This window comes from Portunus trituberculatus, chromosome 43, assembly GCF_017591435.1.
Source record: "Portunus trituberculatus isolate SZX2019 chromosome 43, ASM1759143v1, whole genome shotgun sequence".
In the NCBI taxonomy this organism is placed as follows: Eukaryota; Metazoa; Arthropoda; class Malacostraca; order Decapoda; family Portunidae; genus Portunus; species Portunus trituberculatus.
This window is the reverse complement of record NC_059297.1, coordinates 26,756,140-26,774,910: the sequence shown is the minus strand read 5'-3', so window position 1 is coordinate 26,774,910 and position 18,771 is coordinate 26,756,140. Positions and strand designations below refer to the sequence as shown.

Genomic DNA, 18,771 nt, shown 5'->3' with positions numbered 1-18,771 from the left:
AGAGAGAGAGAGAGAGAGAGAGAGAGAGAGAGAGAGAGAGAGAGAGAGAGAGAGAGAGAGAGAGAGAGAGAGAGAGAGAGAGAGAGAGAGAGAGAGAGAGAGAGAGAGAGAGAGAGAGAGAGAGAGAGAGAGAGAGAGAGAGAGAGAGAGAGAGAGAGAGAGAGAGAGAGAGAGAGAGAGAGAGAGAGAGAGAGAGAGAGAGAGAGAGAGAGAGAGAGAGAGAGAGAGAGAGAGAGAGAGAGAGAGAGAGAGAGAGAGAGAGAGAGAGAGAGAGAGAGAGAGAGAGAGAGAGAGAGAGAGAGAGAGAGAGAGAGAGAGAGAGAGAGAGAGAGAGAGAGAGAGAGAGAGAGAGAGAGAGAGAGAGAGAGAGAGAGAGAGAGAGAGAGAGAGAGAGAGAGAGAGAGAGAGAGAGAGAGAGAGAGAGAGAGAGAGAGAGAGAGAGAGAGAGAGAGAGAGAGAGAGAGAGAGAGAGAGAGAGAGAGAGAGAGAGAGAGAGAGAGAGAGAGAGAGAGAGAGAGAGAGAGAGAGAGAGAGAGAGAGAGAGAGAGAGAGAGAGAGAGAGAGAGAGAGAGAGAGAGAGAGAGAGAGAGAGAGAGAGAGAGGGGAGAGAGAGAGAGAGAGAGAGAGAGAGAGAGAGAGAGAGAGAGAGAGAGAGAGTAAAGAAAAAAAATACGGTGAGTAGGTTCTTTGTTCTTTACTCTAGACTGGAAGAAAACAAAGATACTTTCTGTTAGTGCATTCACCGTATGAGCATTGACAACAACTATACTGTGGTCGGGTGGCGCCTCCCCCTCCTCCCCCACAACACGCACACTCAGTCTGCTGCAGAGAGAGATTCGATGAGACGAGAAGGTTTTGACTCCAGATTGATGGGAAACAAAGATACATAGAAAGTGACGCTTGAAACTCGAGTACTGACCATACAACAATTGACAACTGCTCATTTTGACCAAGTGGTGCCTCTCAGCACAGAATTCATTCCCACACTCTTACGGTTCAACAGTGACACCCAAAAAAGAAGAAAGAAAGGGGAATAAAATAGGAGGTTGATAGAAACATCGAGTACAAGCTCCCATGTACTAGAGATCGTGCAACATGTAAGAATAAAAGTCACCCTAAACATGATCAGAACCTTTACCTGCGGGAACTGAGTGACCGCGGAGAAAAGAGCGGCTGTTACTCTGAGGTTTAGGACGCAATGCCTTACAGGGAGTGAGGTGGCTGTGCGTCTGGTTTGTATCACTTTGTGTACGATAGTTATTCTCTCTCTCTCTCTCTCTCTCTCTCTCTCTCTCTCTCTCTCTCTCTCTCTCTGTATACTTCAGAAACAATCTTACATCCTCAACCTCCTCTTTTTCGCTTTCTTGTTGTCGCTGTTCTTTTCTTCCATCACTATCATCATCATCCTCATCATCATCATCTTCTTCTTCTTCTTCTTCTTCTCGTCGTCCTCCTCCTCCTCCTCCTCCTCTTCCTCTTCCTCTTTCTCTTCCTCTTTCTCTTCCTCTTCCTCTTCCTCCTCCTCCTTCTCTTCCTCCAGTCATCGCCTCGGCGTTCACCTAAATCACCCAGTCACGCTTTTGTATCTTCCCGGTGATCGCCTGCCTTTGTTTTGCCTTTCCTTGATCTTAGCGCAGTGTACCGCCGCGCCGAACGTGCATGACCTAACCTCCTGTTCTCAAACGTCTTAAGATCTTGCTGCTACTGTGATGTAAAGGCTGCTGAGATGTTTGGTCTGACTCTTATCGTTATATTCGCTATTGATGATGTAGATTTGTGTTGCTCATTCACTCTTACTTGGTACGTTTGCCACTAATCATCAACTAATCTGGAGCATTATTTTCTTTTCGTTCTACGTACAACGAACTTCAAACATCATACTGGCTACAAATTGCACTCTCTATTGTTTTCCATCCCTATCTTTCCTCTGAGTGTCATAAAAGACTTCGTACTTTGTTTTTTAGTGGTGCGAATGTTTGACTGAATATCGCAATCAAAAGTATATATTATCCCTGGAGTCATAAAAGGCCTTTGAAAATATTAGAAATTTGCACACACCAATGACGTAATCTATTAAAACGTTACCGGTTTCTTTACTACTATTTTCAGAAACTACATAGATGAGTGACCAGGTTAATACCCATTTTCACCACTGACGATGTAAAAATTATGTTACTTTATCTTTAGTCATAAAAAGGCATCAGAAATCATCAAGACTGACTTCCTATTGTTAAACCTTCTCAGGCTCTCATCACTATCATCTTAGAAGGCTACAGCTTTGATTGTTCAAATAATAATGGTTAGTTTCCATTTTTGACTATGTAGATGCTTTTTTCTTCACCATCCCTGGAGTCAAGAAAAGGTCATTGAAAATTTAAGAAACTTCCATTACAGTATATTAATTGCTAAGTGAGATGCTATAATGTTTGAATGAGTAAGCTTCCAACTATTGCTACATTCAACAGCTGACTGACACCTGTTCTACATAATCAACGTTTTTCGTAATATAATTTTCCCGCAATGTAAACTCTCCACCAGTTCCAGTTTTCAGGTACACACACACACACACACACACACACACACACACACACACACACACACACACACCGCGTAGTGTAGTGGTTAGCACGCTCGACTCACAATCGAGAGGCCCGGGTTCGAGTCCCTGTGCGGTGAGGCAAATGGGCAAGCCTCATAATGTATGGCCCCTGTTCACCTAGCAGTAAATAGGTACGGGATGTAACTCGAGGGGTTGTGGCCTCGCTTTCCCGGTATGTGGAGTGTGTTGTGGTCTCATTCCTACCCGAAGATCGGTCTATGAGCTATGAGCTCGCTCCGTAGTGAGGAAGACTGGCTGGGTGACCAGCAGGCGACCGAGGTGAATTACACACACCATTCACTCTCACTTTTTCCTTTACGACCAGTTCATAATTTCTTCAGTCCAGTCAGAACAATAATGATGGAAAAAATAATGCAGTAAATCCCTCTCTTTTCCTCAACCTGCGCTCTTATCTTTCTTTTCTTTCTTTTTTCACTTTAATTCAGTTTTTTCCTTTGCCTGTCCACCTGCCTGTTTATTTACTGCCATTACGTCACCTAGTTTGGTGTTTCCTCGGCGGCTTATCATCTTACAAGACACTTCAGTACACGACTTAATGTAATTCTGAACTAGCTTTTCTCACTGTCTTAATGGGCTGGCATCTTTACTAGACTTTCATTTTCTTTCTTTCTCTTTTTTTTTATCTCTCTCTCTCTCCAAATTGTTCCATCTTTTTTTTTTTTTTTGCTCCATCATTTATGACCCTTACTTTTCCCTACGTATTTACTCACCCTCATAAAACTCTCACCAAAAGGCCGCACACACGCGCCAATCTGGGTCATCGCCACCAGCAAAAAATGAAGAGAATAACAACACTGCGTCACCTGCACATATTAGATTAGTCACCGTTCATCGATTTCTAATATTTTACCCAAGCCACTTCAATGCCTTCAAATTCCTTTCTTCGGTTTTTTTCTTTCTTGCGTTTCTGCTTCCGTCATGTTCTTTTCGGGTTAAAGGTGGGAAGGGGAGGAGAGGGAGGAGGAGGGTGAGGTGCACAGTGTCAGCAGTGCCTAGGTTCACAATGGCTTCTCTTGATACCTCTGGAAAAGTGAATTCTGGCACTCACTTGATAGGTGTGAAGGTGTCTCTCTCTCTCTCTCTCTCTCTCTCTCTCTCTCTCTCTCTCTCTCTCTCTTTCTGTCTGTCTGATGTGTGTGTGAATGAAACTGGTATATTCTTCCAATAGTACTTTTGTTGCAGGGGTCAACATCTGTGTAACACTTTTGCATATTGGATCCCCGTTACAACAGCAGCTCTATCAGTGGCAGGCGAGGTGTTGCCTCGATGGACGCCGCGTGACGCAACGCAGTAAACGTGACGCAAAAATTAGTTTCCAGCCCGGTCAAACAGAGAGAGAGAGAGAGAGAGAGAGAGAGAGAGAGAGAGAGAGAGAGAGAGAGAGAGAGAGAGAGAGAGAGAGAGAGAGAGAGAGAGAGAGAGACAGAGAATGCATAGAAAATAAAATTAATAAACAAGATTGATAGAAAAAAATGATCTTACTATTAATACGAAAAAAAAAAGAATAAGAAAAAAACATATCAATCATATAAAACATAAAATGGGAATGGGAATGACAGATGGAAATACAATAAGGTTGCAGATAATATTGATACACACACGGACAGCCACGTGTAGGTTTGATGGCGTCTTCAAGCTTCCATTGTCTTCTTATGATATGTTCTTATACACAAACAAACGATAGAACAAGTAAACAGGTAAAGTTGATAAGTGATTAATGTACTGTGATTAAGAACTCCAATGAAGAAAAAAATATTTTCATTTGAATTATTTGCCTTATCTTCGGTAATTTTGAAGACCTTTTTATTCACAGATTTCTGGTTGTTATGTTGTGGAGAATTGTTTATCTTGGAGCGGCTGCATTAAGATTGTTGAGTAAAATTCACACTTTACAGGAGGCTCGTCATTTGCTGACGGAGGTGACCAAGAGATGAAACACACACACACACACACACACACACACACACACACACACACACACACACACACACACACACACACACACACACACACACACACACACACCGCGTAGTGTAGTGGTTAGCACGCTCGGCTCACAATCGAGAGGGCCGGATTCGAGTCCCGGTGCAGCGAGGCACCTGTTCACCTAGCAGTAAATAGATACGGGATGTAACTCGAGGGGTTGTGGCCTCGCTTTCCCGGTGTGTGGAGTGTGTTGTGGTCTCAGTCCTACCCGAAGATCGGTCTATGAGCTCTGAGGTCGCTCCGTAATGGGGAAGACTGGCTGGGTGACCAGCAGGCGACTGAGGTGAGGTAAATTACACACACACACACACACACACACACACACACACACACACACACACACACACACACACACAGCTGTCCCTCACCTATCAGTGCTTAATCAAGAGAGCAGCCGCTCACCCTCTGGTGTCATCTCTAACACACACTCTCTGTTTCTGTATAACTGCACTCATTGGTCAAACACGTCAGTATGGATAGCAGTGTTCAAGGCATAACTCGGCTTTACTTGATATTGTTGATTATTATCACTATTATTATGATCTTTTTGTTGCCTTGGTTACTCGTATTTTCTATTTTCATTTTTCTTATTTTCATGTTTTATTATGTGTCGGTAGCTAAATGTTGCAAGGTTTCATTATCACTGTTATCATCGCTACGCGTAAGTCAGCGCGTGAAATCCTGCTAAGTATTAGATTTCTTTTCCTTAATGCTTTAATTTTTATCTACCTAACATCTTTCACTAATAAATGGTGTTAGATTTCATTATCCATTATTAGAATCGTAAAGAAATGTGACTTTTCTTTAATTTTGGCTACTACTAGATTTTTTTCTATCTCATGCTGATTTTTTTTTGTTCCACCATGTGTTAGTTGTACAGCAGATGAACAAAATATTAGCAAAATTATTGCTCAAAGCGTGACTCTGTAGTTTTTTTTATCCTACTAGATACTCGTATATTAGTATTTTTTCTTTTGCTTTTGAGGAAGGATAAAGATTCACTCACGGGAAAAGCAAGTGACAAGAAACCAGACAGCGAGATGTGACTCACTTTATACTTACTTGAAATAAACTGTACTGTTGTAGACTATGGCGTACTGTCTCTTTCTGTTACGTATATGAACTACTGAAGGAGGGGTAAACCTGTACTGCCGGGTTTTTTGGCGTGCTGTCTTCATCTCTGTGCCTGAAGTACTGAAGGATGATTAGACCAGTACTGCCGGAGGTTCAAGTGTGCAATCTCCTCTCACTTATGTGAACTAGTATTGAAAGTGGAGTAAACCTTTACTACCATGGACTCTGCCATGCTATCTCCTCCCATTTACGTGAATTTCTGAAGGTTGATTAAACCAGTAGCTACTACCGTGGGCTCTGGCTTGTTGACTCCAACCTTATGTGAGTTACTGAAGGAGTAACAGTCGCCATGCGCAAGGAACGAATAGAAGTGCCCGTTTTATTATTATGTTAGTGTGAATTACTGATGAAAGATTAGAAGTCACCTCATGCGATAGATAGAAAAGAGCGTCTTTGTTCTATTTATGTTAACGTGAATTGTTACACAAGAAAGATTAGCAATCATCACTGGCAATAAACAGAGAAGCGTCTATCTTCTATGTATATAAACTACTGAAGAAAGATCAATAGCCATCCTCCATTATAGACAAAAAAAAAAAAGAAGTGCCAATGTTATGTACGTACATGTTTAGTTTATTTATTTATTTTTTACATGAAATCATCACATATCTTTCTTTTACTCAAATAGTTTGAACAGAATGCTATGTCGTTTGGTACTTCGTTTCAGCTTTCGATTTCAGTAATCTTAAATATCAATTGTCACGGACTGTTAAGTTTGCATCAGTTTCCTTTGTTTTTTTCCCTCCTTTTCCTTTCTTTTCACATCAAATCACCAAATATCCAAACATTGTTACGGACTATTGAATCTGTACCAATTTCCCCTTTTTCTTCTATTTTCTGATCAAGTTGCAACACATCTATATACTATGAAAGGTTATTAAATGTGCAACCAGTAACATTTATCTCGTACAGACTTTTCTCTCATATTGAAAAAAAAAGAACGGTAGTTTTCATTAGTATTGTGACCTTTAACGCAATATAGTTTAGTCAGAGAGAGAGAGAGAGAGAGAGAGAGAGAGAGAGAGAGAGAGAGAGAGAGAGAGAGAGATGTGGGGGATGATACAGAAGAAGGCTCTTCCCAGCTCATCTTTGCCAAAAGTGACCGGAAAAAATAAAAATGGTTCCATGTCTACAAAAAACTGGATGGGATTAGTGGAGAGAGTAAGAAAGAATTGAGGTCTACGTATACTTCTTTTTTTGTCGGGGGGAGGTGGTGTAAAGGGGAGGGAGAAGGCGTGAGGGTGTGATAGTTGTGTGTTGAGATGAGTATAGTATGTATCGTAGGTAGGTGGAAGCAAACGAGGGGTGGTGCAGGAGCCTTACCTGACACTTTCCTGGGAGGTAGCAGTCAATCAGGCCACAGCTATGGTCTATGTTTGTATATTTTCCCCCTGCAACACTGATCCTGGTAATAAAGCTTTGTACTATATACGCTGCAAAGATAAAGAAGAAGAAAAGAGTGAGAGAAAAAAAAAGAGATAAAAAAGAAGAAGAGGGAGAAGATGAAGAAGAAGAGGAAGAAGAAGAAGGAAAAAAAGAAGAGAAAGAAGAAGAATGCGAAGAAGAAGAAAGAGGAATAAGAATAATAAGAAGTAGTAGTGATAGATGTCGTAGTAGTAGTAGTAGTAGTAGTAGTAGTCAGTGGTGGTGGTGGTGGTGGTGGTGGTGGAGGTGGTAGTGGTGGTAGTGGTAGTGGTAGTGGTAGTTGTAGTAGTAATAGTAGTAGTAGTAGTAGTAGTAGTAGTAGTAGTAGTAGTAGTAGTAGTAGTAGTAGTAGTAGTAGTAGTAGTAGTAGTAGTAGTAGAAAAGAAGAAAAGAAGAAGAAGAAGAAGAAGAAGAAGAAGAAGAAGAAGAAGAAGAAGAAGAAGAAGAAGAAGAAGAAGAAGAAGAAGAAGAAGAAGAAGAAGAAGAAGAAGAAGAAGAAGAAGAAGAAGAAGAAGAAGAAGAAGAAGAAGAAGAAGAAGAAGAAGAAGAAGAAGAAGAAGAAGAAGAAGAAGAAGAAGAAGAAGAAGAAGAAGAAGAAGAAGAAAATAGAGAAGAGAAAGCACTGATGTCACAGAATCTCTTGAAACAGTAAAATCTAACATCACTTTGGACAAATGTAAGGAAAAAAAAGTAAGAAGAAAAGAAACAGCAGACAAGAAATAATTATACATACAAATTAATAAAAAAATAAATATTCTCTCTTCTGTACGTCAATGCAATCACTTTCCCCCTCAGTAAAAAAAAATGAAAATAAAAATAAATAAACAAATAAAACTTTCCCTCTCTGTTTAAGTGCACTCCCTCTTCCGAACACATTACTTTGGCAGGCGACCACATTGACTGTCTCGTTTATTGCAAGCTTATGTAAGTGGTAAGGTCACTCCCAACACAGCATTCCCCCTCCTGCACACCTTCCCTCTACTTTCCTTTCCTCAACCACCACCACCACCATCACCATCACCATCACCATCACCATTACCATCACCATCTCCTCCTCAATCTACAACACCACCAATTCTACGGCTCCTCCACCTCCTTCTCTTTCTCCACCATCACCCCCTCAACCTTCGCCATCATCACCGCCTCCTATATTCCGTTCTCTACTATTATGTCTCTCTCCACACTACAAGTTAGCGCAGAGTATATAGTAAATTAATGTGTGTTTCTACTTGGACTGCCTTGGTATATTCCTCCTCTTCTTCCTCCTCTTCATCCTCCTCCTCCACATGCGTCTCCTTTCTTCGTCCTTCCCCACACACACTTCCATTCACCTCACAGATGCTGCCTACTCAAGCATAACATGACATCTTTTCCTTAGAACACACACACGTTCGCACACACACACATTCTCTGCCTCCCCTCGTTGTCTCTGCCTGTCTGTGTGTGTGTGTGTGTGTGTGTGTGTGTGTGTGTGTGTGTGTACATGAACGCACGCAATCATTCTCTCTCTCTCTCTCTCTCTCTCTCTCTCTCTCTCTCTCTCTCTCTCTCTCTCTCTCTCTCTCTCTCTCTCTCTCTCTCTCACACACACACACACACACACACACACACACACACACACACACACACACACACAACAACAACAACAACAACAACAACAACAACAACAGGAAAGAATAAAGTTGCTTGAATTTACTGTTTTTGTGAGTTTATTGTGCAATAACTCACACTTACGTAGATAAGCAAACTCTTAATTCACAGACATTCTCTCTCTCTCTCTCTCTCTCTCTCTCTCTCTCTCTCTCTCTCTCTCTCTCTCTCTCTCATATACAGAAATGATTCAACAAAATTTTACGTTGGAAACGAAAATTCTCTTCATTCGTCAAAGCAAATTACAACACACACACACACACACACACACACACACACACACACACACACACACACACACACACACACACACACACACACACACACACACACACACACACACACACACACACACACACACACACACACACACACACACACACACACACACACACACGTTTTACTGCTTCTTTTCTTTTCTTGTCTACGAGTCCAGACAAGACCAGGTCAGTCTCCTCCACAATTGGTCTCAAACGTGCAGTGACACATAACTCATTGGAAGAGAGAGAGAGAGAGAGAGAGAGAGAGAGAGAGAGAGAGAGAGAGAGAGAGAGAGAGAGAGAGAGAGAGAGAGAGAGAGAGAGAGAGAGAGAGAGAGAGAGAGAGAGAGAGAGAGAGAGAGAGAGAGAGAGAGAGAGAGAGATTCATGGTGGTCAAGATGATAAGACAGGATTTATGAACATACTAATGAGTTAAGAGACAAATTGTTATTTAAAGACATACCTTCTTTTTCTTTGTCAATAAATAAGTGCACAATGGAAAATTTAAATATATATCCTTTTGAATGCTACATGATTCTGAATTGCCTTTGAACAAATATATGAAACTGATCATTTTTACTGTCTCTCTTTCATTTCCTCCTCTAATCGTCCTCTATATTGCTGTAATGTGAGCTTTACGTCAAGTGGTGCTGACAATAACTCAACCAATCCATAAGTCTGCATATATATATCTACACTACCTTTGAATTCCATAAGTAAAGTATCAATCAAAATAATACGATCTTTATTTTACACGAGTGTGATGTGCAGTGGGTCTGCAGTTCATAATTTTAAGAATCCTTCCTCCTCTGTGCCTTTATTTCTCTACTGGTGTGTGTTTTCATGGCTATTTCTGTATCTTTCCGCAGTTTTTATGGGTATTTTTGTACTTTTCTGCGGTTTTTATGGGCATTTCTGTACCTTCCTGAAGTTTTCATGGCTATTTTTGTATCTTCCCGCAGTTTTTATGGGTATTTCTGTTCGTTCTCGCAGTTTTATAGCTATTTCTGTACTTTTCTGCACTTTTTATGGACATTTCTGTACCGTCCTACACTTTTTATGGCAATTTTTGTACCTTTCCGCAGTTTTTATGATATTTTTGTATCTTCCTGCACTTTTTATGATTATTTCTGTACCTTTCCGCACTTTTTATGGCCAATTTTGTATCTTCCCATTCACCTTTAATTTCGCATCCTTTGAATATTCTTTTCCCTTTCTCCATGTCTTTTCCCTCTCTCCATGTCTTTTCCTCTCTCTCTGTCTCTCTCTCTCTCTCTCTCTCTCTCTCTCTCTCTCTCTCTCTCTCTCTCTCTCTCTCTCTCTCTCTCTCTCTCTCTCTCTCTCTCTCTCTCTCTCTCTCTCTCTCTCTCTCTCTCTCTCTCTCTCTCTCTCTCTCTCTCTCTCTCTCTCTCTCTCTCTCTCTCTCTCTCTCTCTCTCTCTCTCTCTCTCTCTCTCTCTCTCTCTCTCTCTCTCTCTCTCTCTCTCTCTCTGTAAACAACCTCGTAACATTAATGCAGTCCCCTCATTCCCCGACCACACCTTACTCCATTCCACTCCATTCCTCCTTCCTCGCCTCGCCTCGCCTCGCCTCGTCTCGTCTTGCCGCTACAGACACGCTATTCACTTTCACTTTCTCGTAAATAGATCATTCCCGATGACAAAAAAAGACACCCGCCGCTTGAGTTACGGTGCGGCTATCCTCTCCTTACATCTTTCCGCTTCATCTCAGGCCGGTTTGCCCTCCCTCGGTGCTTCTTCCGCCTCTACCTGTATAAAGCAAAGCATTTAACATACGTACATACTGGATACATCGCCATCTCTATTGACTGTTTTCCTGCCGACATGTTCTCGCAGTGAAACTTTATAAACGAAGTCGTGTTTGCAGAAGAAATTTTGTTTGAAGTAGAAAATTATGCCTTTGTTAAAGAAAAAAAAATCTTCAGTTCTGCATATTAGTTTGAAGTTGTTCACAGGCTGCTAAATGTAGTTCATGTGCGTCAAATAAGCTATAAACTTTGGGGGCCGCCGTGGTACAGTGGAACCATGCGTGCTTTGGGATCCGAGGGTCTCCAAGTGCACGGGTTCGAATCCTGTCCACGGTCTGAGTGCAGGTTGGGCTTCCTCACTCAGGGCAACGGTTTCCTAGCGGGTGGGCTTTGAGATAGGAGGTACCCTAAAAAGTATCCCCTTTAGTCCATAAATTCCCGTGAAAAGCCCACATAGTATAAAAAAAACTCTCTCTCTCTCTCTCTCTCTCTCGTGCCGGTTTTTGCTCCTTTATATAGCCAACAGAGTGAGCAAACAGTTTTCGAGACACCAAATATCTGAAAGCGCAGAATAATCCCAGCGAGTATTAGAAAAAAAAAAAACATAAGAAGTGAATAAGTGAATCAGCACTATCACTGACTTAGCAGGTTCCTAACGCACGATGATGGAACGTACTGGCAAATCAGGTTAACAGGTTAGCAGGAAACAATATCAATGTGCATCATGGCAGAAAGTCATATGAAAGAACACCGGGTATTTTTTTATCTGAGACTGCAAGCTGAATACTAATGAAGTGTAAGGCCAAGTCATACCTAACATATTGAAAGGTTATGGACAGCTATCATCAAAGGGTAAGGAGATGATGGTCAACAGGTTCGGGTAGAAGTTCATGTACTGTCACTTTGATATTATGTACTTGTTAGTATTCCATTTTTCTTTTTTGCTTCTCCTTTCTTTCGCTTTTTTTTCAGTCGTTTCTCTGTCTGTCTTTCTGTCTGTCTGTTTTTCTGTCTTTCTGAGGAAGTGGTAGATGGGGGAAAGTTTTGTTGTATATCTATCCTATTTTCCTATAGTGCTCTAGTACTAGTAATAAATAGATTGACAGATACCCTCGTTACTTCTGGTGTTTTTGGTATCTGTCTTCATGTCTCTGTCTGTCTGTCTGTCTGTCTGTCTGTCTGTCTGTCTCTTACATCCGTGGTCCACTGCAAGTCTTAACACTCATACCAGCCTCACCCCCATGATGACTTTTACTCCTAGATGAAGCTAGTCATCGTTCAAATATAAATTACACACATTTCCCTGTCACTTAATTCTGTAAATAATTGTAAGTGTGATTATTCTTAGCTTCCCTTCCCTTTCTTTGTCCAACCCTCGCCTGACAAAAACTGGTATGCAGCTTAAATTAGCGGTTGTACTAAATCACACTATAGATTGTCCTGTGTAGAGAAATTGCTAAGCTTATGTCAGTGACCTCCTACACTCACTTTCACTGTGTCTGGCCATGTTCCTCAAGCTTAACTATTAGATACCTTTCCCTATTTATCAATCATTCAGACACCTTGACTTGTTTTACAGATACAGCCAACCTATGAACTGGGAAGAAATTGCAAAAATGTACCTAATACATTTTCTTATCGCCAATTTTCTTGTAGATCGTTATAAAAGACTGTAAGTATTGTTTCTGGTACTGCTATGAGTATTTTTCTTTCTATCGCACTGAAAGGGTTAGCAAGTGGCATAATAAAACTACACAGGATTATAAATCAGAATAGGACAAAAAATTATGGGGTTCAGGGTTGATAAAGGTAGATACAAAGAAAATAAGAAGAAATTAGTTATAAAAGTAAGAAATTAGTCCTCATATAGAGTAATAAATTAATAAAATACACTCGACTGAGATCTTCAAACCATATAATGAATATAATAACGGTGACAAAGACATTTCTCAGAGCCATTAATCAAGATGGAAGCAGAAGCGGGTTTGAGTCTGGTAGAAATAAAGTTAAGAAGAAATTAGTTCTGAAACATAATAGTAGATAAATAGAACATATTTGACTGATGTCATTTAAGTAGTATAGGAAATGATAATCAGGATAGAAGAAGTAGCGGTTTAGAGCTTAATAGAGTTAGTTAGAAAAACAGAAAGAAATTAGTTCTGAAATAGAATGATAGGTGAAACTAACATATTCAACTGAGGCTTTCAAGTAGTGTAAAGGATATAAGTAGAATGATGCTCAGTAGTAAAGCAGGTGTGATGACAAGCAGCAAAGGTGACGGGGAGGGAAGAAGGAAGGAAGGAGAGAGAGAAAGGAAAAGATGGAAGGATGCAGTTTGGGAAATGCCATGTATTTGGACCTCTCCGCTCCTCAGTGACTGACCGGCAACGCTATAGTTTCTGATACTCAGGCGGGAAAATGTACGACGATTGATAGACATTAATGGTGACTGGAGGAAAGCTGGCCAAGACTACCTAAAGAGACGTGGAAGTACAGATGGTGCTAATGAGGGTAGAGGGAGGGACGGTTAATGACACAGACAGACAGATACACACACACACACACACACACACACACACACACACACACACACACACACACACACACACACACACACACACACACACACACACACATTTGGGTGTGTCTCCTTTCACGTGTAGCCCCTGTTCACTTAGCAGTGAGTATGTACGGGATGTAAATCGAGAAGTTGTGACCTTGTTGTCCCGGTGTGTGGTGTGTGCCTGGTCTCAGGCCTATCCCAAGATCGGAAATAATGAGCTCTGAGCTCGTTCCGTAGGGTAACGTCTGGCTGTCTCGTCAGAGACTGCAACAGATCAAACAAACAAACAAACAAACAAACACACACACACACACACACACACACACACACACACACACACACACACACACACACACACACACACACACACACACACACACACACACACACACACACACACACACACACACACACACACACACACTGATAAAGAAAAAAAATTGTTTACTGATCCCAAAATTCGTCTTGTGTATAAACTAGCAATTAAAAACGTTCTCAGATACAATACATAATGTAATCAAAATACTAAAATTATATTCCTCTCTCTCTCTCTCTCTCTCTCTCTCTCTCTCTCTCTCTCTCTCTCTCTCTCAACAGCACAATTTGCGGTGGGTTGTCGTCATAATGTGGTTGACAACTTTACACAGTGCACCCGACGCTCGCCACACACACACACCAGAAGCTGTCTCCGCCACCACTGCCTGTAACTGTGCGCCGTGACGGGAAAAGCCGGAGGGAGACGTTTGAGGGAGGAATGTTGATGGGAAGAGTGAGAACGAGGCGTGCGAGTGAGAGATATTGACGGAAAGCGGGGAGGAAGGTGTGTGAGGAAGGGATGCTGACGGAAAGTGCGGGAGAGTAGGATGTGAGGGAGAGATGTTGCTGGAAAGGGCGGGAGAGAGATATAAGATGGACAGATGCTGAAGGGAAGGGAGGGAGGATGGCGTCTGAGGGAGGGGTGCCAACAGGAAGGGCGGGAGCAAGACAGGTGAGGGAATGGAGGAGTGCTTCAGCCGCTGGCCAAACTACTAAGTACTTCAATCCATCTGTTGTTTTTTATAAGTGAATCACACTTATGAACATATAAACATAAGGGAAGCTGCGAGAAGCCATCAGAGGTACAGGTGGCCGTTCCTGGATGAAGCATAGCTACCCATTTCCACCCGTCATCCACACCCATTCATGTATTTACCTAATCTTCTTTTAAATCTCCCTGTTGATTTAGCACCAACAACTTGATTACTGAGTCTATTTCATTCATCAACTACTTTCTTTTACTAAAGTCTTTGTGTAGCCTGTATTATTTCTCGTCCTGTCGTGTTTACTGAAGCTTAAGGCCTTGTTTATGTCTCCCTAAAACACTTAAAGCACTATAACATGCTTACCGTTACAGGAGAGACATTATGACGTAAGGATAGACAGACAAACAGTTCGTTACTAGAAAACTAAGCTGATATGAATAACTAGAATGTAAATACAAATGCATGAAAAGTTGAAAAAAAAAGGTAATGACATTAGTGGTTATATTTGCATGGAGAAGAGTGGAGAAAGTTTGAAAGGAATGAAAATGTTGAATTTGTTTTTAAGTAAAAAGAGCAATAACGTATTAGGTAAATAATAAGTACACAAAGTTTAGTGTGTGTGTGTGTGTGTATGTGTGTGTGAGAGAGAGAGAGAGAGAGAGAGAGAGAGAGAGAGAGAGAGAGAGAGAGAAATTGATATGACAGGTGTTCAGATACTCATGTCATCTGCCACGTCCTTCACCTGTTAATATCTCCAGCCATAGATTACTTTTCTTCTCTTCTTCTTCTTCTCCTTCTTCTTCTTCTTCTTCTTCTTCTATTCAAGCGGCTCTTTCTTTTCTCTCCTATGACCTTCAACTGTCAGTATCGTGATAGCCACACCTCCTCCTCCTCCTCCACCTCCTCCTCCTCCTCCTCCTCCTCCTCCTCCTCCTCCTCCTCCTCCTCCTCTTTCGCTTCTTCTTCCATTTCTTCCTTTTTTTTTTATCTCTTCTGTCTTCTTTAATAACAACACTCATCACTGTCTCTCTATTACCTCATTCTTTCCTTCACTATCATGCTTCTACACACGCACACACACACACACACACACACACACACACACACACACACACACACACACACACACACACACACACACACACACACACACACACACACACACACACACACCCGCCAAGCACGTATTCTTCTCACTTCGCTAACCATTACGTACATAAATGAAGGGTTACCATAAACAAACCTACCATCGTCATTCTCCTTCACCCACTTGCAGTTATTTTCCCTCTTTCACGAGTAATAGTAGTGGTACGGGTAGTGGTAGTGGTAGTGGTAGTGGTAGTGGTAATGGAAGTGGTGGTGGTGGTGGGAGTAGAAGTTGTAAAAGTAGAAGTAGTAGTAGAAGAAGTGGTGGTGGTGGTGGTGGTGGCGGTGGTGATGTCATCGTTATTAGCGCCTCTATGAATGTTTGTACACATGCACAGTCCAGTTTATAAGTTACAATAACCTCCTTTGTTTTTTTTTGTTTTGTTTACTCCCTCAAAGCTTCATCACAAATCCAAACCATACTTATCTCAAAACAAACTTTACTTTATACAACGTAACTTGTTAATTCTATGTATATTGCAATCTGTTTAACATGCTCAGCAATAGGAGGTCGAGCCACTGACGTACCTCACGAAAACACAAGTGACTAAGAAGTGATAAGAAGGATCAGTTACTTATAACATTACTCTAAGAAAAAGAGAGACGTGAAGTGGCCTGAGTGATGACGTCTATGGAATGGCGTTGGTGGGAATGTGACAGCTTCTATGGAATGGCGTTGGTGGGAATGTGACAGCTTCTATGGAATGCTGTTGGTGGGAATGTGACAGCTTCTATGGAATGGCGTTGGTGGGAATGTGACAGCTTCTATGGAATGGCGTTGGTGGGAATGTGGTGGGACAGCTTCTATGGAATGGCGTTGGTGGGATTATGGCGGCTTCTATGGAATTCTGTAGGTGGTTTTGTGACGGAACAGCTACCAAGGATGAAGGATAAGCAGTATAGCTTGCAACAGGCCACTCTCACACACACCCCGCTAACGGCGAACATAAAGACACCAGACGGTTGGTGATTTGTGATGTGTCTGATGTTTCTTATGTTTGACGCTAGCAGGGTTTGTCTACGAGTGGATTGTTGCAGGATAATACTGTTTACTCTCCAACACCTTGTTGTATTAGAAAGTATGGCACCCTGGCCAGTATGAACATGGCAGCAAGAAGAATAGGGCCAGAGTGTTTTTCTGTTGCAGTGATGACACTGTTTCCTATGGAAGATAGCTTAGTAGTGAGTGACTCTCTCACTATAGATGACCATTTGGTTCTGCAGTTTTGATCTTTTTCTGGTTTTTGAAAGTTATCTTTGGGTGTAGAGCAACTTTCAGATTCTTGGAAAGAAGAGGTTGTTAGTTCGTGAGAGGAATTGAAGGTGGCGGATTCATGTGGAGAGGCACGAAAAGGGGAATATGTAGATGAGCTGTCAAATTCACGGGGAGTTGACACTGACAGTTCGTGAGATGAATAGCAGCTGTTGGAGTCCGGTGGAAGATAGTCTGTAGAATGTAAAGAAAAGCATGGAAACTCTTGAGAAGAGGTTTCTGACAGGGAACGTTTAGGTATGGATGGAAAAGGAATTATTGACTGATTGACTGATATTGTTGATAAGGTGGACGGTGGTGTTTTTTGTGGGCTTTCAGGTTTGAATTTTGAGGTGACGAAGTTCTCTGGGGAGACAAACCCAAAGACTACGCCACCTTCTGGTGTTTCCCCCACCGTGGACAGCTGGTATCCTGCGGGGAGGACCAGCCTCACAGGCTGTCCACGGTGGGTTTCCGGTAAATTTTGAAAAGCCAACATGATAATTAGATCCAAAGTGGAGAGAGACGACGTTTCTCATCTTCCGCAGGTACCCATGCCGCAAGACACCATTGTAATACTGTATATATATATATATATATATATATATATATATATATATATATATATATATATATATATATATATATATATATATATATATATATAAAGAGAGAGAGAGAGAGAGAGAGAGAGAGAGAGAGAGAGAGAGAGAGAGAGAGAGAGAGAGAGAGAGAGAGAGAGAGAGAGGCAGGACATGCTCTCTTAAACATGTTTCATTAAAAGTAATACTTAAGTCAGCGTTACGAGTAACTATTTTTCATTAATAAGCTCTCTTTCTGTCTAACGAGTGTCTTATTCTCTTTAGTGAGTATGTTGATGATTTTCCCGTAGAATATCATCTTCACCAGACCGCGATTTCGGGTCCTAGACCCTTCTTCAGTGGGTATGGAGGCAGTAGTCATCTTAGAGGTTGAGGTGAGTATGGCAGCACTACTCGATAGCGCGTGTTATATTTGCATGGTTGGCTGGCGGCTGAGCACGGACAGCCGCCAGCAGGGCAGGAGAGGGTGAAAGAGAAGGGACTGGCCACACACACGCACCGGCACCCACACCCACAACCACACCCACACCCACCCACACAGTTATTCGTGTTACGTTGTTTATATATATATATATATATATATATATATATATATATATATATATATATATATATATATATATATATATATATGTTACAGTTAATACGTATAATCAGTTAATATGTATATTCCTGAAAAACAGTTAATACATATATTACCTGTTTCACTCAGGAATATACATAATACCTAAAATTTCAGTTATTATACATATTACCTGAAATGTGGAGGCATTTTTTATACATATTCCCTAAACTGAAAATTGAAGGGATGAAGTGAAAGCTGTTGTCACTTGTATGTTCACTCACTCTCCAATAGGCCTATGAACAATATGACTATTGACTACTGCCCTTTGTGAGTGTGGCAGTGGACCAGTTTTGGTGCAGGAAGTGGTTGGTATATGGTTGTTCTCAGTATGAGTAAAAGCATCACGTATCTTTCTTAGGTTAGGTTAGGTTAGGTTAGGTTAGGTTAGGTTAGGTTAGGTTAGGTTAGGTTAGGTTAGGTTAGGTTAGGTAACAAATGTCACTTTTAGTATTGTCAATCCTAAAAATTTGATTGGAGTCATTGTTGAAAGAGATTCACAAGAGCTGTACAAAATTGCAACCAAAAGTGGTGTGCTAGACGGAAAATTTAGTAGAAATCAATTTGACATTTGCGGGTACGCTCTGTACTCCATTGAAGACATGGATATGCAAACGACACTTCCACTGAGAAAAGCAGTCCAGGAGGTTTCTACTTGCGGAGGTCAAGGTTTTGTGAGATGTAATTGTCACGGAACAAGAAGATGTCAGACAAAAAGATGC

At 41.4% G+C, this 18,771-nt stretch overlaps 1 protein-coding gene across 1 annotated transcript in view; it reads left to right on the top strand.

Annotated features, from left to right (window-relative positions):
- Positions 1–18,771, top strand: part of LOC123518028 (peroxidase-like) — an 84,065-nt gene that overhangs the window by 13,504 nt on the left and 51,790 nt on the right. Inside the window, exons 3-4 of the mRNA XM_045278530.1 lie at positions 17,165–17,291; positions 17,735–17,801. Coding sequence (XP_045134465.1) covers positions 17,165–17,291; positions 17,735–17,801 — 194 coding nt within the window. The remainder of the gene's footprint in view (positions 1–17,164; positions 17,292–17,734; positions 17,802–18,771) is intronic.